General features: G+C 46.6%; 1 protein-coding gene across 3 annotated transcripts in view; it reads left to right on the forward strand.

Moving 5' to 3' along the window:
* Positions 1-24730, forward strand: part of INPP5J (inositol polyphosphate-5-phosphatase J) — a 37846-nt gene that overhangs the window by 11238 nt on the left and 1878 nt on the right. For all 3 annotated transcript variants that reach the window (XM_080986227.1, XM_080986226.1, XM_080986225.1), the window contains exons 3-12: positions 3917-4027; positions 6408-6516; positions 12307-12423; positions 13597-13772; positions 16875-16986; positions 17662-17771; positions 17902-18085; positions 19830-19967; positions 22478-22555; positions 23574-23678. In XM_080986227.1, coding sequence (XP_080842353.1) covers positions 3917-4027; positions 6408-6516; positions 12307-12423; positions 13597-13772; positions 16875-16986; positions 17662-17771; positions 17902-18085; positions 19830-19967; positions 22478-22555; positions 23574-23678 — 1240 coding nt within the window. The remainder of the gene's footprint in view (positions 1-3916; positions 4028-6407; positions 6517-12306; positions 12424-13596; positions 13773-16874; positions 16987-17661; positions 17772-17901; positions 18086-19829; positions 19968-22477; positions 22556-23573; positions 23679-24730) is intronic.

Below are 24730 nucleotides of genomic sequence, written 5' to 3' on the forward strand. Positions count from 1 at the left end.
CATGACTAAGCCACTTCTGGCGAACCAGAGCAGCGCACGGAAATGCCATTTACCTTCCCGCCAGAGCGGTACCTATTTATCTACTTGCACTTTGATGTGCTTTTGAACTGCTAGGTTGGCAGGAGCAGGGACCAAGCAATGGGAGCTCACCCTGTCGTGGGAATTCGAACCGCCGACCTTCCGATTAGAAAGCCCAAGGCTCAGTGGTTTACACCACAGTGCCACTCACGTCCCATAATAAAACCATAATAAAATATTAAACATTTAAAAACTTCCCTATACAGGGCTGCTTTCAGATGTCTTCTAAAGGTTGTATAGTTAGTTATCTCCTTGGCTCAGGGGGGTCACATAACTCCATACTCTCCAACATTTCTCTGATGAAAATAGGGATGTCCTAAGGAAAAACAAATTAGAAACTGCGACAGCTTCTGTAAATCTGTAAAACAGAGACACTTGGAGGGTGTCCAACATCTGAATGTCTGGTGGATGCCAGCATCCAAGGGGGTCAGTCTGATGCCTCCAGGTATTGTTGGACCCCACTAAGGAGAGGGACTTTTTTGGTGGTGGCCCCTTGGTAATGGAACAGATTTCCCAGGGAGGCTCAAGTGGTGTTATCTTGGAGGTCATTTTTGCACCAGACAGAGACTTTTCTGTTCATCCAAGCTTTATAAATAACAAGTAATGCAGGATTCTCCCTCCCCTAAACGGTTTTCTGTTTTGCTTTTGCTTTTTGCTTTTAGCTGTTTTTTCAAACCTTATTTATTCTAAACTGCCCCAAAGAAGTTTATATTGCAGTGTGGCAGGCAGAGGTAATAAATAAAAGAAGTTAGCATCTTCTGTATAAATATGTATTCATTTATGCATAAATTTCTATACCGCTATATGTTTGGAGTTAGAGCACTCCTGTACATAATCAACATAATGAAGTCTGAGGTAAAAAAAACAGCAAGGCAAAAAATGCAAAACTAGGTCACTCACGTGGCAAAGTAAGCTTGTCTAAATAACCTTTTTAAGATGTCTAAAACTACACCTAGAAGATGCCTGTGTGATGTATGAATTAATGAGGAGGTGGTTGAGGCATAAAATACTGGGGTGTTCAAAGGCTGTCACTGTCTTGATCTGCAAAATTCTTGGAAGCTGCTTGTCTCAGATGAAACACCACGTCTCAAAAGCCTGCAGCTGAATGATGGTGTCTGGGGTGAGGCAAACTCTGTCTGTGGTTTGTTGATGGGGGGGGAGGCAACTTCATCTGCACAGACCCTCCCTGCATGCCTGGTGTGCAGGTGTGAATGTGAAATAAGTGTTTCTGGCTAGCTGAATCTCAGTCTAGCAAACCTCAGTCCAGCTTACTTTAGGGTTGCCACTCTGGCTTTCGACAGTGTTAGGGTTGCCATGTGTCCTTTTTTCCAGCACATGTCCTCTTCCTTCATAGTGATCCATAGTTAAAAGTATACCGTATTTTTCCATGTATAAGATGATTTTTCTTTATTATTAAAAAAATGGGGGGAAAATGGGGGTCATCTTATACAGTCATACCTCGGGTTACAGACACTTCGGATTGTGCGATTTCAGGTTGTGCACCGCGCCAAACCCGGAAGTACTGGAACAGGTTAATTCTGGGTTTTGGCGCATGCGCAGAAGCGCTAAATTGTGCTTTGTGCATGCGCAGAAGTGCCAAATTGCAAACCACGTGTGTGCAGACATGGCGCTGCAGGTTGCGAACGCTGCGGGTTGCGAACAGGCTTCCTGGAAGGATCACGTTCGCAACCCGAACGTCCACTGTACACGGATAGTGCAGAGTGAGGATGGGCGATTGGTGGCAGCTGCAAGCAGGAGATGTCAGCGGCAATTGGGCGGGTGATTGGTGGTTGTGGCAAGGGGATTGGCTGCTGCTGCGGCAATTGGGTGGGCGATTGGCAGGCAGGTGATTGGCGGGTTCGTCGAGGCGTGTGATTGGCAGTGGTGGCCAGGCGGGTGAGTGATTGTCGGCAACTCCCCACCCCAAACTTCAACAACTCTGTGCAATCTTCCCCCATTTCCTTAATCTGGAGTCCCAAAAAATAGGGGTCGTCTTATACACGGAAAAATACGGTAAGTTGGCAAATGTGTCCTCCTTTTTGCTCTTCAAAATATGGCAACCCTATCAGGGACCTACCTTATTTTGTGATTGTAAGTTGTTTAAACTGTTTTTAATAGTGCAAATTAATGTAACCTTCCTTGGGACTTTAGGGTGAAGGGCACAAAGACGATACTAATAACAACAACCCATAATTATTATTTTATTTTACTTACAAAAATACAGTGGAACCTCAGTTGTCAAACGTAATCCATTCTGGTTCGACTTCTGAAACATTTGACAACCTAGGCATAATGGGGCTGTCTGCAAAATCCATTGAAAAAAATGGAGAATGCACCTCGAAAGCCGTTCGACTTCAAAAAATCGTTCAAAAACGGAAGCATTCACTTCTGGGTTGTTGGCGTTTGAAAGCCAAAACGTCCGACATCCGGAGCGTACAACAACCAAGGTTAACTGTACTTATATTCTGCTATGTCAAAAAAAAATAATCAAAGTGGTTTATAGCAATAAAACATAAAAAATAGTAAAATAAAAACTGTGAAAAGGTTAGAGAGTTAAAAACAGACATCAATTGACCAATGTGGAAGTGTGTGTTTGTCGGAATCGGGGGGTCGAAAGACCAGCTGGAACGTCTCCCTCTCAGCCTTGTTGCTGCGGAGATTCCTCGACCTCTGCTCCGACGTACATCAGCGACCCAAGCTTACAGACTTGAGCACACTTTACTCAGCAGTGTATACTGCGCAACAGAAGAGGCTTGAGGCTGTAGATACATACTAAGCTATGCATTTATTAAACATAAATCAGGACAAAGAAACATGTTGTCTCTCCTTGCCGTCTTCTCGGAGAGAGAGCTAAAAACAACAACTATACAGAGCGGAAGTTCCGCTCACGCCAGCAATCTGTGCTGGAGTGTAAACAGATGTGTGACACGCAACAATCCCATGTCTGCAGCAAAAGGTGGAATAGAATCCCAACAGTGTTCTTAATCGCCTGCATAGGCCTGACAGAGTAGAAATGTTTTCGGCAGGTGTTTAAGAGTTGGCACAGAAGGCAACTGCTGACTCTCTAGTGGCCGAGAGTTCCACAGGACTGGGCCAATGACACTAAAGGCTTAGTTTCCTGTTGTCAAATGAGCTTCACCAACTTGGGGAATAACCAATGATGCTCCTACAGGTGATTTCCGTGCTCAAGGTAGGACATATAATAATAATAATAATAATAATAATACCCTGCCCCTATGGCTGGGTTTCCCCAGCCACTCTTGATGGCTCTGAACAGAATGTTAAAAACACGATAAAACATCAAACATTAAATACTTCCCTAAACAGGGCTGCCTGCAGATGTCTTCTAAAAGTCAGATAGTTGTTTATTTCCTTGACATCTGATGGGAGGGCATTCCACAGGGTGGGTGCCACCACCGAGAAGGCCCTCTGCCTAGTTCCCTGTAACCTCCAGAAGGCCCTCAGAGCTGGACCTCAGTGTCCAGGCTGAACGATGGGGTTGGAGACGCACCTTCAGGTATACTGGGCCGAGGCCGTTTAGGGCTTTAAAGGTCAGCACCAACACTTTGAATTGTGCTCAGAAACATACTGGGTTCAAGTGTTCCCTGTGGTACCTTGGACCTAAGTTGTTCAGATGGGCAGCCAGTGGAGGTGTTCTAACAAGGGGCTGCATGTTCTTGACCAGAAGCTCCCGTCAGCAGTCTGGCCTCAGCATTCTGCCCCAGCTGGAGCTTCCGAACCAGGCCCAAGGGCAGCCCCAAATAGAGTGCGTGACAGTCATACAGCCTTGAGTTTAATACTAATGACCCTTGACACCAGGCTCCCTGTTTCCTCTTAGCATCACTATCGTGACCTGGAACGTTGGTACAGCCATGCCTCCCACTGACGTGACCTCGCTCCTGCACCTCAACACGGGGGACTCCAACGACACAGACATGATCACCATTGGGTAAGGAAAAGGATCCGCCATGGAGTGCCCTTTTGGCAGAGCATGTCAGTAGAGTGTGTGTTTAAGTGTGTGTGAACTCCCATCCAACACAACTCTGCAGGGTGAAGGAACAGTGCTCAGGGCAGTGATTCCCAGATGTGAACATCTGGGACTAGAGATGGCCAAATCTGCCCGATTTAGTTTCTCTCCCTTTCTCATCCTCCCCCCACAACCTTGAAGTTTCATTCTCCCCACTTAGAATCATAGAGTTGGAAGCGACCTTGGGGGACATCTAGTCCAGCCCCCTGAAATGCAGGAATCTCAACTAAAGCATCCATCCAACCTCTGCTTTAAAAACCTCCAAAGAAGATGAAGACGAAGAAAAATAAATACCCCGCCCATGGGTCTCCCCAGCTACTCTGGGTGGCTCCCAACAGAATTAAAAGCACAATCAAACATTAAAAACTTCCCTAAACAGGGCTGCCTTCAGATGTCTTCTAAAAGTCAGATAGTTGTTTATTTCCTTGACATCTGGTGGGAGGGCGTTCCACAGGACGGGTGCCACCACCGAGAAGGCCCTCTGCCTGGTTCCCTGTAGCCTCTCTTCTCGCAGTGAGGGAACCACCAGAAGGTCCTCGGAGCTGGATCTCAGTGTCCGGGCTGAATGATGGGGGTGGAGACGCTCCTTCATGTGTACTGGGTTGAGGCCATTTAGGTCTTGAAAGGTCAGCACCAACACTTTGAATTGTGCTTGGAAATGTACTGGGAGCCAATGTAGGGGACTGGTGTTATGTGGTCTCGGCGGCTGCTCCCAGTCACCAGTCTAGCGGCCGCATTCTGGAGTAGTTGCAGTTTCCAGGTTACTTTCAAAGGTAGCCCCACATAGGAGAATCCACGACCTCTACTTTCGAACAGCTCTTATTGTTAGACATTTCTTCCTGATGCTTAGTTGTAATCTCTTTCCTTGTACAGTGGTGCCTCGCAAGATGAAATTAATCCATTCCGCGAGTCTCTTCGTCTTGCGGTTTTTTCGTCTTGCGAAGCACGGCTATTAGTGGCTTAGCGGCTTAGCGGCTATTAACGGCTTAGCGGCTTAGCAGCTTTAAGAAAAAGGAAACAAACTCGCAAGAACTTGCAAGACGTTCCATCTTGCGAAGCAAGCCCATAGGGAAATTCGCCTTGCGGAACGACTCAAAAAACGCAAAACCCTTTCGTCTAGCGAGTTTTTCGTCTTGCGAGGCATTCGTCTTGCGGGGCACCACTGTAACTTGAATCTATTAGTTCGGGTCCTACCCTCCGGAGCAGGAGAAAACAACCTTTCTCCATCTTCCACGTGACAGCATTTCAGATATTTGAAGATGGCTATTATATCTCCTCAGCCTCCTCTTTTCCAGGCTAAACATACCCAGCTCCTTCAACTTCTACATCTGTTTGTAAATTTTTCTTTTTAAAAATTCGCTGCCGACCTTTATTTTAATAATATATACATTTTTGCACAGTGTTGCAGGGTTTTTTTTTTTTTTTTTGCAGCCAGGTTTCCCTAATGCAATCTTCACAAATCTAGGCACCCCACCCCAAATTCTCCCTCCCCTTTTGTAATTTTCAGATGCGATTTCTTTTCTCCTAAATTGACAGAGAATGGTTGAAAAAGGACAATGCCCGAGAAATTTTTTTGACGTAGCAACAACTCAGCCCAAACCTCAGAACAAACTCTACAGTTCTATGATTCCATTATCTGGCAATTATGTGGTTTTCCCCTCTCATATCTTCAATCAGAAGAACAGGTTCTCCTTTTGATTTTGAATTGGTACAGGGCGAGGTTTTGTAGAGCCACTGAGTCTTTTGTATGTGTTGGTGGGGGAAGTGATTTCAGCCCTGTGGGTGGGGTGAGCTCAGCCCCCTCTGATCCTTGGCTTGAAAAATCCTCGGCTGCTTTGAACTACGGAATTGGCGCTGTTCTAGGTCCCACATAATACCCATTATGCATTTGTAAGAAATCAATCTTTTTTTTTGTCTAGAGTGGGACTTAATCTCTGGAACTCACTACCTATTGATACCAGGCAGGTGCCTTCCCTGCCCTCTATTTGGCGTTTGCTAAAAAATCAATTTTTTTTAGAAAAGCCTTTTAAAAAAATTGCTGTAAGTTTTAATCTGTTTTTAGTTCATTGCTGATTTTATCTTTTGAAGAATTGTTTTTATAGTTAGTTTTATAGTTTTATTCTCTCTGAGACTTTTTGCTTTACAATCAATTGGTATATAAATTTTATGGAAAAAAGAGGGGTTATTTATAAGAACATGAGACTTCCTCCATTTTCTTTATCCCATGAAAGTGCTTGGAGAGCAGAGTGTTCTTTCCAAAGTGTTTGCCTGCCAGCTGGTGACAATTTTGAATTGTTTTCAGGCTCCAGGAGGTGAACTCCATGATCAACAAACGGCTCAAAGATGCTCTTTTCACAGACCAGTGGAGCGAACTCTTCATGGAGGTGTTGAGTCCATTTAATTTTGTACTGGTAAGCACCGAGGGGAACTCAGTGACAAGCTGAGGACAGGTTAAGAATGTTGGGGGGGGCTTTCTTTCTTGGTTACGAATGCAAATGCTTTTAATAACTGCAAATAATCAGAGGGCTGATAAAATTAATTTTTACACAAAATAACAACAGTGAATCAGAATGTTGTTTGTACTAACAGATTTTTTTTTTTAAGCCAGGATCAATGCAAACTTAATTAAGGGACTGTGTTATTATTCCCACAGTTGTTGTTATTCTTTTAATTTTTTTTTATCAATAGAAATTTACAATCAAACAATTTCTATAATCATTTTGTGAGATTCTCTGTCTCTCGTGATTCCCCCCTGCCCATCTCCTACATGGGTCCTTATTACAGTAATTAAGACTGCATATCAATATGTTCTCCACTATTTCCATTTCCCCAAATTATCCATAAACTTCATTACTTTACAAGTGATTCTTATAGTCCAGCTAAAGTTTTGCTTTGCTTACAGTGCTCTCCTAAGTAAATTGCAAATTTCCCCCATTCCTTTTTAAAGTCCTTGTCTTCTTGGTTCCTGAGTCTCCCAGTTAGTTTTGCCATTTTGGCATAGTCCAGCAGTTTAGATTACCATTGTGTGTGTGTGTGTGTGTGTGTGTGTGTGTGTGTGAAACTACATGGGCCAGATCCGTATCGGGATCAGATGCATGAGCCGCATTGGACAGGAGGCCCACCTGTCAATCACCTGACATCACAATGATGTCCGCTGCAAGGTGCCTTGAAGTTCCAAAGTCAGGGCTTAGAATTGTAGAGTTGGAAGGGACACCAACAGCCCTCTACCCAACCTGTCCCATGCAATGCTTGAACCTGTGATCTTGGTGTTATCAGCAACTTAGCTATCCAGGCATTGGAGAAAAGGTGAGGTGTAAAAAAAATTAAATAAAGGCTGTAATAATAAAAATAAGGAGCACGTCAAAGTACCTTTCAGGGTACTGCTAAAAGGAGGTTTTCCCTGACTGTTTCTTTTTAAAACTGCTTTATTGGTTTTAAAAGAAAAAACATAGCAAGACAAAGAAAAAATATATCAAAAATGTAGTACAGAACAAAAAGCAATCCGAAAAAGAGTTTGCACTTCTTACATCCAAAATTGAGTTTAAAAGGTAAAGGGACCCCTGACCATTAGGTCCAGTCACAGATGACTCTGGGGTTGCGGCGCTCATTTCGCTTTTTTGGCCGAGGGAGCCGGCGTACAGCTTCTGGGTCATGTGGCCAGCATGACTAAGCCTCTTCTGGCGAACCAGAGCAGTGCATGGAAACGCCATTTACCTTCACACTGGAGCGGTACCTATATATCTACTTGCACTTTGAGGTGCTTTCGAACTGTTAGGTTGGCAGGAGCAGGGACCGAGCAACGGGAGCTCACTCCATCGCAGGGATTCAAACCACTGACCTTCTGATCGGCAAGCCCTAGGCTCTGTGGTTTAACCCACAGCGCCACCCGCGTTAATTCTTCACTAATTCTAGTATGATTTCTGATCTCCCTGCTGTGGTCCCTGGGTTTCCTTTTGCTATGCTTCCTTTCCTTGACTGTTTCAGCAAGGGGTTCTGAATTAGGAAATTTGCTGAAACGAGCAGGATTTAACCCCTCCACTCACCAGCTGATGAGCAGGATGTGTGTGTAAAATCCTACTGCTTTGGCTATGTGCCCCTGTTCCTTGCTCGAAACCGGTACACACTGCCAGTGCAGGATTTAACCTTGTCCTCCCACTCATCAGATGATGTCACAAGTGACATCAGCTGGTGGGCAGGTGTTGGGGGAGTTAGCCTTGCAGATCTCAAGTGTCTGTTGGCAATGCGCTGGTCCCTGGTCCCTGGCCATGGTAGTGGTGGGCAATAAGCCGGGGTGGGGCAGCTGTGGTTGGTTGATTGATTGATTGATTGATTGATTGCATTTCTATGCCACTGTTCATTCAAATGAATCTCAAAGCGATTTAACAACCTATAAACAACCATAACATAATAAAACATGATAGCACATCGCGAATACATCATATGTCATATAAAAGAATTAACAAATTAGCCAAAAAAAAATTGCAATCTATAAAAAACAGCAACTAAAAAATAAGCTAAACCTCACAGTTGTGACAACTGGTGCGTTTAACAAATCGATGCAGCATTTAGAATCCATAAAACAATATTAAAAACATTAACAAAATAGTAACTAAAGATATAAACTAAGCACTAAGTTCATTCATACCCCCATTCACACACCCCATCTCTGCACCCCCATGACTCATAACCTTTCACTCTGTTCAGTTCATTAGAATACAATCATACATCGGGTTACAGACGCTTCAGGTTGCGCGTTTTCGGGTTACGGACGCACTGAAACCCGGAAGCACTGGAATGGGTTACTTCAGGGTTTCGGCGCTCGCACATGCACAGAAGCGCTGAATCACACTTTGCACATGCACAGAAGCTCCGAATCACAACCCGCACATGTGCAGACACGGTGCTGCAGGTTGCGGATGCTGTGGGTTGCGAATGTGCCTCCCGCACGGATCATGTTCGCAACCCGAGCGTCCACTGTACACAAATGCACATAATGTCTGTCACTGCCCATGGGTCCACTCTTCTGACCCATAGCCTCTGCCCTCTCGATGTGGCAGCCTCCCAGTCGATCCAGACAGATTTCCTGCCCACTCCTGTCCTAAAGCGCATTATGCGATGCAGCTTGATATGGTGTCCCAATCCAGTTTGCCAGGATGGCAGCCCAGTGGATCTGCATCATCTGATCCTTAGCTTTCAAAGGCCTCTCTTAGCCTACCAGTGGGAGGATAATACAGTGGTACCTCAGGTTACAGACGCTTCAGGTTACAGACTCCGCTAACCCAGAAATAGTGCTTCAGGTTAAGAACTTTGCTTCAGGATGAGAACAGAAATCGTGCTCCGGCGGCACGGCAGCAGCAGGAGGCCCCATTAGCTAAAGTGGTGCTTCAAGTTAAGAACAGTTTCAGGTTAAGTACGGACCTCCGGAATGAATTAAGTACTTAACCCGAGGTATCACTGTATGGAGAGAGCCAGTCTGACCTCTCTTGGGAGAGAACCTCACAACCTGGGAGCGGGCACCGAAAAGGCTCTCTCTGGTTCATTCCTCTGACGTCGAGGGCACTGAGAGAAGGTGCTCACACAGGGAGGCAGGTTCGCATAGAGAGAGGCGTCCCCAAGACGCACACGAAACCTCAGATGACAGCCCAGATTGCAAAGATCTGCATGCACCAGCCCATTCTGGCCCAGTGACTGCGGCGCTGGTGGGATTCAGGGATGCAAAGGCTGGCTGAGGCGATGCCCCTCGTGAGTGTCGCAGGTGCCAACCTCCCTCCCTCCACAGCCCCGCTTTTGAGGATATGAAGGTGCGAGGCTCCAGTAGCCTTGGCAAAGCCAGGCCCTGCTCCAGGCATGCTGCTTTGGGTGCTTGCCTGCCTGAGTTCCTCGGATGACCTCAGAACCCTGCCCTGCTCCCGACGATAACATCACAGCGGTCTCCATGGCGATGCCATGGAGACGAGGAGCATCAGAGCGTTTGGGAGGCTGTTGTGACGGCGAAGGGGAGAGGAGCGGCTGCTGCTTTCTCAAGGGCTGAGGATCCTGCTGTGCTCTCTCCCTATTTAGGACAGCCTCTGTGTGACTTGGGGCGATGGGATGGGCTTGTTCTGACAGCCTGACTCTACTCCTCTCTCTCTCTCACCCTGTCCACCCCACACACAACCGGAGCTTTCCAGGACACATTCATAACGTGCCAGATCACCTTGGGACAACTCCATCTCCCTTGCATGTTTTACTTTTGTGCTCTTGAACTGGATATGCTATTCTCACTGTGGCATACGAGGTAATATAATACAGAAAGGAAACACACTTTGAAAATGGAGCGCTGTGCATAACTCATAAGAACATGAGAAGAGGCCAGCTGAATGAGGCCAGTGGCCCATCTAGTCCAGCATCATGTTCTCACCATGACTGACCAGATCCCTGTTGGAAACCTGCAATCAGGACCTGGGCACAAGAGCCCATTTTCCCCTCCTGTGGTTTCCAGCAACTGGAATTCAGAAGCCTTGCTGCCTCCAGCTGTGGAGGCGCAGCAAAGCCATTGAAATATACTCAGAGTCGAGAGTGGATTTCATGCTCTTTATTCAGCTCATAGTGGTGAGGAGGAATGGAAGTTCCCCCAAAGTATCTGCTTTATATACATTATTTACACAATGGGCTGCACGTGATTGGCTAATTCTGGACTTCTCCTGTAGGCCAATCAGATTGTGGATTCACTTCCATCTGGAGCTGGATTGGGTGGCTCCTGCAGACCAATCAGGCTGCTGCATTCTGAATCCTATTATTCTATGACCAATCAGACTGCTGCATTTTGGATCCTATTGTTCTAGGACCAATCAGACTGCTGCATTTTGGATCCTATTCAACTCAGTACATAACAGCCATCATGGGTGGTAGCCATCAATAAGCTGAACTTTCCACGAATACACATACAGTGGTACCTCAGGTTACAGACGCTTCAGGTTACAGACTCCGCTAACCCAGAAATAGTGCTTCAGGTTAAGAACTTTGCTTCAGGATGAGAACAGGAATCGTGCGGCGGCAGCGGGAGGCCCCATTAGCTAAAGTGGTACCTCAGGTTAAGAACAGTTTCAGGTTAAGAACAGACCTCCAGAACGAATTAAGTTCTTAACCCGAGGTACTACTGTACATTTCAGTTCACTTTTAATTTGTAACACCGCCTTCCTATGTTACTATACATACACAAGGTGATTCACGAGCTGAAGAAACAAGAAAATAGACAGCAAAGGTCACACATGTAATAACAATCTGATCCAGTACAAAAAAAAAAAAAGTCACAATAACTTTGAAACAAACAGCTTAGATCAAATACAGCAATACAGCCGTACCTTGGTTTTCAAACAGCTTAGTTCTTAAATATTTTGGCTCCTGAATGCCGTCAAAAAAAAACCAAAAAAGTGAGTATTTCGGTTTGCAAAATATTTTTGGAAGCCAAACATCGGACGGGACTTCCTCGGCTTCGGCTTCCAGGAGCTTCCTGCAGCCAATCAGAAAACACAATTTGGTTTCCGAACGTTTTGGAAGTCAAAGGTACAACTGTATTCAGCAATCCGTTGTAATAGAATAGTAAACAATAAAATTAAAGGTCAACAAATAATAATTAAACAGTTTACACTTGTCAGTTACAATAAAGAATTACTAAACTATGATCAATAAAAATAACGGCAAGTCACAATGCATAAAATACCACAAAACATACAAAACCATGTAAAAGGGTCAAATTGAGAAACAAGGTTGGACTAGATGACCTCAGTGGTCCCCTCCAACTTTGTGATTCTATACTTCTGTTGTTCCATTCTCCTTAATTAGACTTTGCTGTTGCAGATAAGCCTGCAATTCTCCCATCCTGAGTCTGGGGTGTGTGTGTTCAGGATTCGAACTGAGTGCCGTGCCTTCTGCGAGGGTGGAGAGATATATTTATTCATTATTGCATTTCTATCCCACTTTTCCTCCCAAGGAGCTCAAGGGTGGTGTACGTAGTTCTCCCCACACCTCCCCACTTTAAACCCTCACAACAACCCTGTGAGGTAGGTAACGCTGAGGGACAGTGGCTGGCCCAAGATCACCCGGCGACCTTCATTGTGGCCAAGTGGGAAAATGAACACCGGTCTCCCAGGCCCTCTAGCCAGGTGCTCTAACCATTGCACCATGCTGCCTGGCTCTCTCACTGCCTTTCGCTCTTCCAGGTGAGCACGGTGCGGATGCAAGGTGTCATCCTGATGGTCTTTGCCAAGTACTACCACCTGCCGTTTCTACAGGACATCCAGACGGACTGCACCAGGACGGGACTGGGAGGATACTGGGTAAGTGTCAGGGGTTGTGCTGAGGAGGGCTGCACTGAAAAAAAAGGTGGGAGCTACCCCCTCCCTCTGATCCTGAATCTTCCCAGGAGCAGGAGGACAGTATAGATTTGGAACAACGGTTTGCAGAGGGGCATAGTTCAGAAGGCAGAAGCTGGGAAATACTGGATTGGGAGCAGTTAGGAGAACTGGGGGAGAGAGGGTTAACAGATTCACTCTCTCTGGAAAGCAATCCTCCGCTCTCCCTGAGGTCAAGAAGAGCTCAGAAAGTGGCAGAACAGGAGAGACCTGTCAGGAGTAAGCATGGACCAATGGTACCAAATAGTATGGGAAACAGCCCTACTAGAAAAATTAACTAATAAACTGAAACTGACACAGGGACAAATAGAAGAAGACACCTTCATGGCTCCCCTTTATCACATACACAACCCAACAAGACCACGACAAAAATCCACCAACAGCATACAAATCAGTAGGGCTAACCTAATCCAAAACACCCACCCACCCCACTCACACATGAAAACACAGCCAACCACAAATGAACAACCCCACCCTAGGCCAACCCCAACCTCTCTCACCACCAAAGGAACACAAGCGAACAGCAGAGAACCTGCACAAGCAACGCTGACACAAAACCCCACATATAGTAAGTAAAATAGAAACATTGCCACCCAACCCCACCCATCGTTTCCCCCCCTCCACCTCTTTCCCCTTTTTCTTCCTAATGTCTCAACAAATGAAACTGATTTGTAAAAATGTTACATGGAAAAAAAAATATGAGAGAGAGACATTGCAAACACTTTTGTAAATCAAGAAAAGCATATATATATATATATATATATATATATATATACATATATATAGTGGCAGAACAGAAAACATAGCGGCTCCAAGCTCAGATTACAAGACGTAGGAGTGACGTAGTTTAATAGGGATGGAGGGAGGAGGAAACTTAATTGGGAACACTGCAAATTGGAGGAGTGGTCTTTGTTCTCTCGCTGTGATTATTAAAGTTTCTAACTGTTAAGAAGACTCCTTATCTGCTGCCACAAGGGAGGAACTCGATTCCCTGAAGCCTAACAGAAAGTGTGCATGGGTCCAAGGGCGCAGAGCGAAGGCATAGTCTCTGGTGGCAGCTGATCCATACCTTTCTCCCCCCCTCCCTCCCCAATGCAGGGCAATAAAGGCGGGGTGAGCATCCGTCTCTCCATCTTTGGCAACATGGTCTGCTTCCTTAACTGCCACCTACCGGCACACATGGAGAAGGCAGAACAGCGCAAGGAGGACTTCACCACCATCCTCCACATGCAGCAGTTCGAAGGGCCGTCAGCCAGCGGGATCCTTGACCACGAGTAAGTCTTGGTCCCAGGTGCATTGCATATCAATTGCCCCACCCATTTTTCCTTTGCCCCGCCCACCCCTGGTATGTCCCCCTCCCCCACAAACGTTGTCCCGAAGGGAATGTGGCCCTGTGGCTGAAAAGCTCTTCTGTATGATACAGAGTCTGACCTTTTCTCCTGGATAATCGAGTTGGAAAGGGCCCCCCAGTGCTCATCTAGTCCAACCCCCTGTAATGCAGGAATCACAACTAAATAAACCTGGACAGATGGCCATCCAACCTCTCCTTAAAAACCTCCAGTGAAAGAGAGACCCCACTGCCTTCCGAGAGAGACTGTTCCACTGTTGAACAGATCTTACCATCAAAAAGTTCTTCCTGATGTTTAGTCGGAAGGCGATTTTGAGCAGAGAGAAGCAAGAAGGAAGATGGGCAGGACTCCCAATCCACCCCAGCCTCCGTTCCACTGCCTCGGTTATTTCCCCTCTTCCCAGTTATGCTGGTCTCTGAGACTCCTTTTCAATGTGTATGAATGCATATCTTCCTATATAAATAGAAATGTAAGGTGTTGTCACGCTCTGTAGTTCACACGTCTGCCAGCAGGTGGCCACGCCAGCTGCACCACAAGGAACGGCAGGCAGGCTCACGGAAGCTGTTGGGGAGGTCAGCTATGGAGAGGATAGGTGGGTGAGATTTAAAGGGTGGGGGGAAGGTGCGGGGGAAGGGCAAAGGGGTAGGCGGGGTTGACAAACCGAGTGAGCAGGGGAACCAGCCCCTAATGCACACATACTTATTTATAGGCTGTTTTTTCCTAGGGCAGAACACTTATAAGAAAGCTTACATCTGCCTTTCTAAGGCAGGTGCCCTCCAGCTGTTCTGGACTTCCATCAACCTCAGCCAGAATAGCCTGGAAAGCGCCGGACTGAGAAAGCTGGGATTATGTAATCATGAAATTACTTTGGAAACCAGGCACTTTAAGACTTTTGAAGGACAGCGGCATTTTTGGGTGTGTTTAAAACAGCAATGACACATAGGCCAGTTAATCTGAATGTTAATAAAACAGCAACCCAGATTCAAAGTGATATATATCTTCCTATATACATAAAAACGCGAGGCTGTCATCACGCAGTCGCCTGCTGGAGGATCTGTGGCACTGCATCACATTCTTGGATTTGCATGAAGTCAGAGTGGGGGCGGGGAAGAGAACAAAATAAGAAGGGCAGGTTTTTAAACGGAGGTTTTACATAATGGCAGAGGTTGCAATGAAGCAGGAATAGAGGGACACAGAGGAGCTGAGTAGGGATGAGGTGGGGCAGTTGAAGGAACTGTGAGGGAATATGGAGGCTAAAACTGCAGAGTTGGAAGGGACCCCTGCGGGTCATCTAGACCAACCCCCTGCAGCGAAGGAATCGTGGCTAAAAGTCCCTGACAGATGGCCATCCAACCTCTGTTTAAAAGTCTCCAATGAAGCAGAACCCATCACTTTGAGTGAGTCCATTCCACTGTAGATCAGCTTTCGTTCAAGTCCTCCCCTCTGGAGCAGCAGAAAACAAGCTTGTAACAGCCCTTTAGGTATTTGAAGAAGGCGATCACGTCATTCTTCTCTTCTCCGGGCTAAGCTAACTCCCTCCCCTCCCTCCCCCTGTCTCTCTCACACATCTAGGGGGTGGGGAGAGAGGGTGGGGAGAAATCGATGGATGGAAAGCATTTGTGCAGAAATCGTGCCCAACCCAAACCAGATTCCCAGAACTCACAGGCGAATTTCCATCTTCAAAGTGGTTGCTTTCTGACATTTTTTTTTTTTTAAAAAAAGAAGAAAAAAAAATATGGGAGGGTATCAGTGCTAAGTGCAATCTGTCTCCCTGCCCCCCCACCATCTGCCCACATCACTTCTGCCATCTGATTCCGACTGGTTCCCGCTGGTGGAAATGTGTCTTCGTGGGCCGCCCAGGTGGGCAGACTGGCACACGCAGGGCTTGCTGTGACATCTGACCCTTTTGAAGCCCGAGACTCTCTTTATCGGGAGGCTTCGACTAACCAGGCGGCGCTCGAAGCTGATGCCGATGGTCCAGGCCACCTGATCCATTCGGCGGCGGAGCAGTTTGGAAGTCAGCCAGGAGGGCTTCCGGCTGGCGTTGACCTACATCCCGGCTCAGAATCTCGGCTTAGCCACTGCTGTTTGTTCCCTGCAAAAGCCTCCTTCCTCTGCTGCTTGGGAGAGAGGGCTCCTTCTCCCCTCAATCGTGTCCCAGTTGTTTGTTTGTGCGTGTGTGAGAGAGAAATGCCTGTTGTTGTTTTTTTAAAAATAAATATTTTATTTATTAGATTGATATACCGCCTTGCATCAGAAGATCTCAGGGTGGTTTCCAATATGAAAACACACAATAAAGGCATAAACAAATACCGTATTTTTCGCTCAATAAGATGCACGCAGCAGGCCATAAGACGCACCTAGTTTTTGGAGGAGGAAAACAAGAAAAAAAAAAAATTCTGAATCCCAGAAGCCAGAACAGCAAGAGGGATCTGGCTTCTGGGATAGCCTCTTGCTGTTCTGGCTTCTGGGATAGCTGCGCGAAGCCTCTTCCGGGCAGTGGGAGGAAGGCTCCCCCAAGAGCCGTGCTCCCTTTAAAGAGCGCGCGGAGCATGTGTGCAGCTCTTGAGGGCTTTTACCCAAGGAGGGAGAAGGGCAGCCCTTCTCCCTCCTTGGGGAAAAGCCCCCAAGAGCCGCACACACGATCCACACGGCTCTTTAAAGGGAGCGCTGAGCAGAGCCTCCCGCCTGCATTCGCTCCATAAGACGCACACACATTCCCCCCTTTTAGGAGGGGGAAATTGTGTCTTATAGAGCGAAAAATACAGTAGTTAAGCAGGCCATTGAGCTACCGCAAGGAATTTGCACAACCAAGGAACAGCTTTTCCCTGGCTGCCTTGCTCTCCAACATCTGATAGCCCTGCTCTTTTACATGGAGGTTCTCTAGTTAGGTGAACAGCCACACTGCTAGACATCCTCTGTGAATGTGTCTTATTTTCTGCCTTCCCTTCTGACTTGGCCGTGCTGTGGACGCAAACAGCCGAGGGTCCCAGCCTCACCTGTGTCTCCTTTCCCTCCCCCCCCCAGCATCGTCTTTTGGTTTGGGGACCTCAACTTCCGCATCGAGAGCCTAGACATCCGCTTTGTGAAATACGCCATTGACAACAACATCCTCCACCAGCTCTGGGAGAAGGACCAGGTGAGGGCTCACTTTCTCTCTCTCTCTGTGTGTGTGTGTGTAATAAGGTGTCAGTAGGTTCCTCCCTGGGACACGGGTGACACTGTGGAGCCTAGGACTTGCCAATCAGAAGGTCGGCGGTTCGAATCCCCGCGACGGGGTGAGCTCCTGTTGCTCGGTCCCTGCTCCTGTCAACCTAGCAGTTCAAAAGCACACCAGTGCAAGTAGATAAATAGGTACCACTAAGGCAGGAAGGTAAACTGCATTTCCGTGCACTGCTCTGGTTCGCCAGAAGCGGCTTAGTCATGCTGGCCACATGACCCAGAAGCTGTACGCCGGCTCCCTCAGCCAATAAAATGAGATGAGTACCGCAACCTCAGAGTCTGTCACAACTGGACCTAATGGTCAGGGGTCCCTTTACCTTTTTGAAGAGGGCTGCCTTCAGATGTCTTCTAAAAATCTGGTAGTTGTTCTTCTCTTTGACATCTGGTGGGAGGGCGTTCCACGGGGGGGGGGTGCCACTACTGAGAAGGCCCTCTGCCTGGTTCCCTGTAACTTGGTTTCTTGCAGTGAGGGAACCGCCAGAAGGCCCTCGGCGCTGGACCTCAGTGTCCGGGCAGAACAATGGGTTGGATACGCTCCTTCAGGTGCTCTCATCCTTTCTCTCTCTTTGACCCGGGCTCTTGTTCTACGCAGCTGAACATCGCTAAGAACACCTGGCCTATCTTGAAAGGCTTCCAAGAGGGACCCCTCAATTTCCCCCCAACCTTCAAGTTTGACGTGGGCACCGACATGTATGACACCAGGTAATGGGGCGTGTCTGGCTGGACAGGATGGGGGCATTCATATCCTAAGTGGAGGGATAGGGGAGAACCGCTGTGCCCTCAGGCACTTCCTTTAGCGCCCGCTCATTCTGCTCTCTCGCGTGCCTCACAGTGCCAAGAAAAGGAAGCCGGCTTGGACCGACCGGATCCTGTGGAAGATCAAAGGCTCTGGTGCACCGACGCATCCCGGGAGATCCATCTGTGGCCTCCTGTCTGTGAACCAGCTATGCTATTGCAGCCACATGGAGTACACCGTCAGTGACCACAAGCCGGTGGTCTCCATCTTTGCCGTGAAGGTGAGTCTGGAGCCCTGGTGGAAAGTGACGCAGCCGGGAATCTCTGGGCTGTCCTGGCTGTGCGCCAAGTCAGGTCTGTACTGTTGTGAGTGGTGAAGATCAAGGCTTCTCTTCAACCAATAAACTGGGACAGAGAATTTTGCTCTGTCTAATGAATTCTTCTCCTAAACCTGTGGTTTCCAAACTTTGGGGGGCCTCTGCTGCCCCCTTGGTTCCATCCCCAGTGCCCCCTACTCTGCCCTATGCAAAGCATTAATCGTTATAGTGGTTTGCACAAACCACTAAGGACGACAATAATAAAATTAGAAACAGTGGAAAATGCATATTTATTCAAAATCCAATTGAAATTACAAGCAATGACCATTCTGCACGCATTCAAGGCAGGCTCAGCTGTGCATGCACACATCCTGTTCGGACCTGGAAGAGGGTGTAACAGGGTCGTGATGACAGGCTTACATGTGCTACACAGTCAGGTGTGATGACCTGTAACACAGTCCCCGTGCAAATCGGGGGTTGCCTGCATTTAGTTTAACCCCACAAAACCGATGAACTCGTGATACCAGCTGTTAAAGCCTGATAGTCATTTACGACTCCACTGTGGGAATATTAAGGACAGTGGGGGAGGATATATTGATTAAATATTATCCTTCCTTCACTCATGCTAGTGAGTCATGTAGCAGAGCAGATTCCCCACAATACAGCAGGAAGCTAGTTTGCAGATTCGTTTGAATCTCTTTAGTTAAGCAATCTAGTCTGGCTTGAACAGACTGGATTATTCCTGGTGTCTCCTTTGATCCCTCTTAAAAGACAAAAATCTTTCCTTAAAAGTAACAAGAAGTTTACTCACATTCAGTTCACAGTATGATCCCTGAAGGCAGATTTTAGCTTGTAGTTACAGAACATAGTGTGAATTCATCCCCTTATGGGGATTGAGCCCATGTGCTGCTGGCTGAGAGCCAGCAGACAGCAAAATACATTAAGAGAACAGCATCAAGAGAACAAAATGGCTGCAGGAGAGCAGCATGTCATCAAGAGAGAAGAGATGGCTGTGTGACTCGGCTCTTTTATGAAGTCAGCCAGGGTCACATGTAGGGGAAGGACGCTCCAGACCAGTAGAACAGGAAGTTACACTGACTGGATGTCCCCCTGCCTGTGCCCACTCTAGGGAAACAAGGAGTGTTGTATTTGACTGCTCCAATGGGTTACATCCCACATCCAGCACCCCCTGCTGCCCCCTTGCCTTTTGGTGTCCCCCTAGATAATCCCACCACTTCCTAGGGGGTGGTACCACCCACGTTGGGAACCGCTGCCTTAGCAGGTTGCTGTGAGTTGTCAAACATAGCAAAACCCGGCTCTAATAATAATAATAATAATAATAATAATAATAATAATAATAATTTATTTATACCCTGCCCTTCCCAGTTCAGAAAACCGGGCTCAGGGTGGCTAACAACAAATTTAAAACACTTAATTGATGCAACAAAAAACAGCATAAAATACAGTATAAAACATGAATAACAATAAATTCAGAATTCAAAAATCAAAAATCAATTTAGGGGGGAAATCCATCCAATAAACATTAGATGGTCACCAGGGCTAGCTGGCTAAATTAGTCCTATTTGGGCCAGCGAGGAGACCAGGGGAGAATTAGCTGTGGGATCCAGAGTGGGTAATCTTCATAAACCACCTGCTCCCCTTTCTCTCTCTCTCTCTCTCTCTCTCTCTCTCTCTCTCTCTCTGGCAGTTTGCTTCCAGGGCTGACGTGCCACTGGTGGAGCTTCAGGTAGCTGATGAGTGGACGAAACCGGAGCAAGCTGTCACCTGGTACAAGGTGTCTTCGAGCTATCACCGCAGCTCCTGGGACTGGGTCGCCCTTTACCGGGTAAGGGGCAGTTGCCGCACACAGTGGTTTTCCAGTAACACCTGACCGAGGGCTGCGGCGACACGAGGGCAGAGCATATCAAATAAAAGAAGCTTTGAGTGTGCTTGCTTCTGCACACAGGGGAATGGGCTGTGATGCGCACCATGAGATTTTGCACAACTTATCTCCCCCCCCCCCGCAGCAGCTGACCTCTTGCAAAGCTCACCTTTCCTGCATGCAATATCCCAATTCCTTTTTTCTGCCATCACTGTTAAGACGAAACGAAGAATGAGAATAAAAGAAAACAATTTTGTGTGTGTGCATGGGCTAGCCTATCTCTTAGTGCTTCTCAGGAAGGGATGTTAAGAAATTCAGGGGTGGGGTGGGAAAATCCCCAATCTTTGTATTCTGCACATACATTTCAGAAAGGCAGCCAGATGATATTTTATTTAACCTGACAGTTCTGTCTACTGTATTTTATCTTTGACAACCTCATCTAATAACATCAAAATCCATTACTATTTTTGGTGTGGTTTTAGCAATTAATGAAGCTCTTTGTTTCTCATTTAGTTTCTTTCCACTGAAAGTGTCAGGAAGCCGATAAATATTTTACAATCCCTGACTGCGAAAGGCAGCCTGGATGAACCGTAATTATTACAAATGCAATGTTTTTAAGTGTTTCAAGCATAACCCTGCTACCATTCTTATAAAAGCCCTACTGGGTAGGACTGTGTTATTATTCCCCCTACTGCAGTAGCTAAGATAAAGCAAATTACTTTGGGCCACCTGGTCTGCACAGGCTCTCCCAAGATCATTTTCCACTCTGCTCTGTTCCGCCACCTCTCGGGGGGGGGGGGGAGCTAGGATTAAAACAATTTCAGGATGATTTCCAGAATGCGATGATTCCCAGGGCCAAACCTCCAAGGCATCTGATCAAAATTATTCATGCTGCAAAGGTGGAGGGAGCAACAAACAGCCACATGACAAAGATGATCAGCAGCAATGCTTGCTCTGTGCTGTGGGAGGTTCAGAAACAGCACAAATGAAGGCTGGCAAACTCCTTGCAGGAACCCGAAGTTTTTGGTGTGCACAGGAAAGCCATTTTTTACAGCGTCAGATCTTTAGGTCACCTAGCCAAGGGCCATTGCCTCTGACAAATCAGACCCGCGGTCTAACTAGCTCGGTATTGTCCCCACTAGGAGTCAGGCAGGGGTCTTTCCCAGGCCTGCTTGGAGATGCTGGAGTTTAAAGCAGATACCTTCTACATGCCAAGCATGTGCTCTGCTACTGAGCTATGTCCCTTCCCAAAACCCTCTGGTATAGCAGGTTAATTTTATTTTACTTTATTTCATTTGCATATGGACGCGGGTGATGCTGTGGGTTAAACCACAGAGCCTAGGACTTGCCAATCAGAAGGTCGGGGATTCGAATCCTCGCAACGGGGTGAGCTCCCGTTGCTCGGTCCCTGCTCCTGCCAACCTAGCAGTTCGAAAGCACGTCAAAGTGCAAGTAGATAAATAGGTACCGCTCTGGCGGGAAGGTAAACGGCGTTTCCGTGTGCTGCTCTGGTTCGCCAGAAGCGGCTTAGTCATGCTGGCCACATGACCCGGAAGCTGTATGCCGGCTCCTTCAGCCAATAAAGCCGCAACCCCAGAGTCGGTCACGACTGGACCTAATGGTCAGGGGTCCCTTTACCTTTACTATGTATATGTGTATGTGTATACATATACATATACACATATACATATACAAATGAAATAAAGTAAAATAAAATGTGTGTGTGTGTGTACAGTGGTACCTCGGGTTAAGAACTTAATTCGTTCCAGAGATCTGTTCTTAACCTGAGGTACCACTTTAGCTAATGGGGCCTCCTGCTGTCATCGCGCCGCTGCTGCGCAATTTCTATTCTCATCCTGAAGCAAAGTTCTTAACCCGAGGTACTATTTCTGCGTTAGCGGAGTCTGTAACCTGAAGTGTTTGTAACCCGTGGTACCACTGTGTGTGTGCTTTTTTTCTGGGGGGACGCAGGGGTATGCATACCCCTAAACATTTTGTGAATCTTTGTACTTTTGTCCATTTACTGTAACGATTTGAATTGTAAAATGGTGATTTTCTTGAGTCAAAATGAGATTACCCCTAAACATTTTTTTTTAGAAGAAAAGCACTGTATATATTACAGGTTCCAAATTAAAGTCCATTTTTATTTTATTTTATTTCAAGAGCTGACACTCCCAGACCCTTTATAGCAGTATCGTAATCCTAGAATCGTAGAGTCGGAAGGGACCACTGAGGATCATCTAGTCCAACCCCCTGCAATGCAGGAACATCCAGCTGCCCCATACGGGGATCGAACCTGCAACCTTGGCCTTATCAGCACCATACTCTAACCTGCTGAGCGATCCTGTGGTGGAAGACACAATAATAGGAGGGCTATTAGGGGTTTCTTTTGGTGGGGGAGAGGATGCACAACCCCGCTGGGAAAAAATCCTGGTGATGTTTTTCTGGACCCCTCCCCCTCTCCCCTCTCCCAGGTGGGCTTCCGACACTTGAAGGACTATGTCGCCTATGTCTGGGCAAAGCAGGAAGATGCCGAAAGCAATGTTTACCAGGTATGGGAATATGAATTTTTTTTTGGGGGGGGGTAAACAGTAAACAATTTTGCATTATGATATCATGGGAGTATGTATTTAAAGTGCTGCATAATAGGATATGTTGGATTATAGTGGTACCTTGGTTCTCAAACTTAATCGTTCCAGAATTCCATTCCAAAACCAAAGCGTTCCAAAACCAAGGCGCGCTTTCCCATAGAAAGAAATGCAAAATGCATGAATCTGTTCCAGACTTTTAAAAACAACCCCTAAAACAGTAATTCAACATCAATTTTACTATAATTGATCCATAAAATGAAAGCAATAATCAATGCACTGTGTACTATAAAATAAATAAGACGGTATTGTAGATGATAAAAATTAACATTTTTTTCTTACCTGCACTGATGATAGTCATTGTTTGGATGAGGGGCTTTTATCCATTTCCGCAGTCACACAATCAGTAGCTGAACTGGGTTGCACACAGTCACAAAAACAAATAAACCGAAAAAGGCTCAGAAACAAAAACGCAAAATAAATAGCAAAAACAAAAGCGCCAAACTTAATCCGTTCAGGAAGTCGGTTTGACCTCCGAAATGTTCAAAAACCAAGGCGCGGCTTCTGATTGGTGCAAGTACCCCAGAAACAATAGCATCATTTGAAAACCGGAACACTTACTTCTGGGTTTTTGCCATTTGAGAACTAAGGTACCGCTGTATGATATTCTTACTGATACCTATGTTATCATTTAGAGCAGGGTTTCTGAAACTTAGGCCTCCAGCTTCTTTTTGGACCACAGTTCCCATCATCCTTGACCACTGGTCCTGCTAGCTAGGGATGATGGGAGTTGTAGTAAAAAAAATATATCTGGAGACCCAAGTTTGGGAAACCGTGATTTAGAGTTTGTATGGCACATGCAAAGTGTATATTTATTATTGCATTAGACACCACCACCACTGGCTCTCTGCTGTTTAGGTTGGCATTTTGCTGCTCTTGACCACCCTTATAGCTGTCCCGTTTTCTCTTCCCAAATATTTAGTTACTGTTTCCAGAGGAGTCTCTACCCAAAGGGAAGGGCGACTATATCCTGGGTTACTACAGCAACAGCTACAGCTGTTTGGTGGGTGTGACAGAGCCCTTCCAGGTAAACACAGAGACAGATGTGCAAGAGGGATGCTTATTTGACATTAGGCAGCAGTGCGAGTTGGGGGGAAAGTGCTCTAGCTCAGTAGGTAGAACATCTGCTTTGCATGCAGAAGGTCACAGGTTCGATCCCTGACATCGCCAGGTAGGACTGGGAGAGACCCCTGTCAGAAATCCTGGAGAGCGACTGTGAGTCATTGTGTGGACAATACCAAGCTGTAGGGGTGCCTACTTGAATAAAAAATTGGTGGGCTCAGGTAACCCCCCCCCATATAAAGGTAAAGGCGACTATGGGGTTGCGGTGCTCCTCTCGCTTCCAGGCCGAGGGACCTGGCGTTTGTTCACAGACAGCTTTCCGGGTCATGTGGCCAGCATGATTAAACAGCTTCTGGCGCAACGGGACACCATGACAGAAACCAGAGTGCATGGAAATACTGGTTACCTTCCTGCCGCAGTGGTTTCTGTTTATCTACTTGCACTGGTGTGCTTTTGAACTGCTAGGTTGGCAGGAGCTGGACAGAGCAGCGGGAGCTCACCCTGTTGCGGGGATTTGAACCGCTGACCTTCTGAACAGCAAACCCAAGAGGCTTAGTGGTTTAGACCACAGTGCCACCTTTACCCCTTATAATCAATAACAAGACGTGCCCCCCCAAACCATTTGAATAGCAATGCTCATCAACTTGAGAAGGGGGCCTGGCAGTTGAAATATTTTATTTGGGGGGTGGGGCAGCTGAAGGGACCTTGGCCCCTAGAAATTGGCTCCTGTGCAGAGCTGGCTGGGCCCGGGGTCTGACTTGCTTTGAGGCAGGTTTCCTGTGTTCCAGGAAATTATGAACTGGAAACTTCTTGGGATAACTTGCACAGGGTAATTTGCATTTATTGCCCTGTGGAGTGACCTAATTCAGTATGTGTGCTTTTGCTGATATTTAGTAAACCAAGCTTAAAAACTTTGAAATGGCTTGCTTCATTTTGCAAATTTCATAATGCAGTTTTCTATGCACACTTTACACTATTAAATGCCTTTTTTTCTGTACACCTTACATTGCAAAATCT

This window comes from Podarcis pityusensis (assembly GCF_964106645.2).
Source record: "Podarcis pityusensis genome assembly, chromosome: 16".
In the NCBI taxonomy this organism is placed as follows: Eukaryota; Metazoa; Chordata; class Lepidosauria; order Squamata; family Lacertidae; genus Podarcis; species Podarcis pityusensis.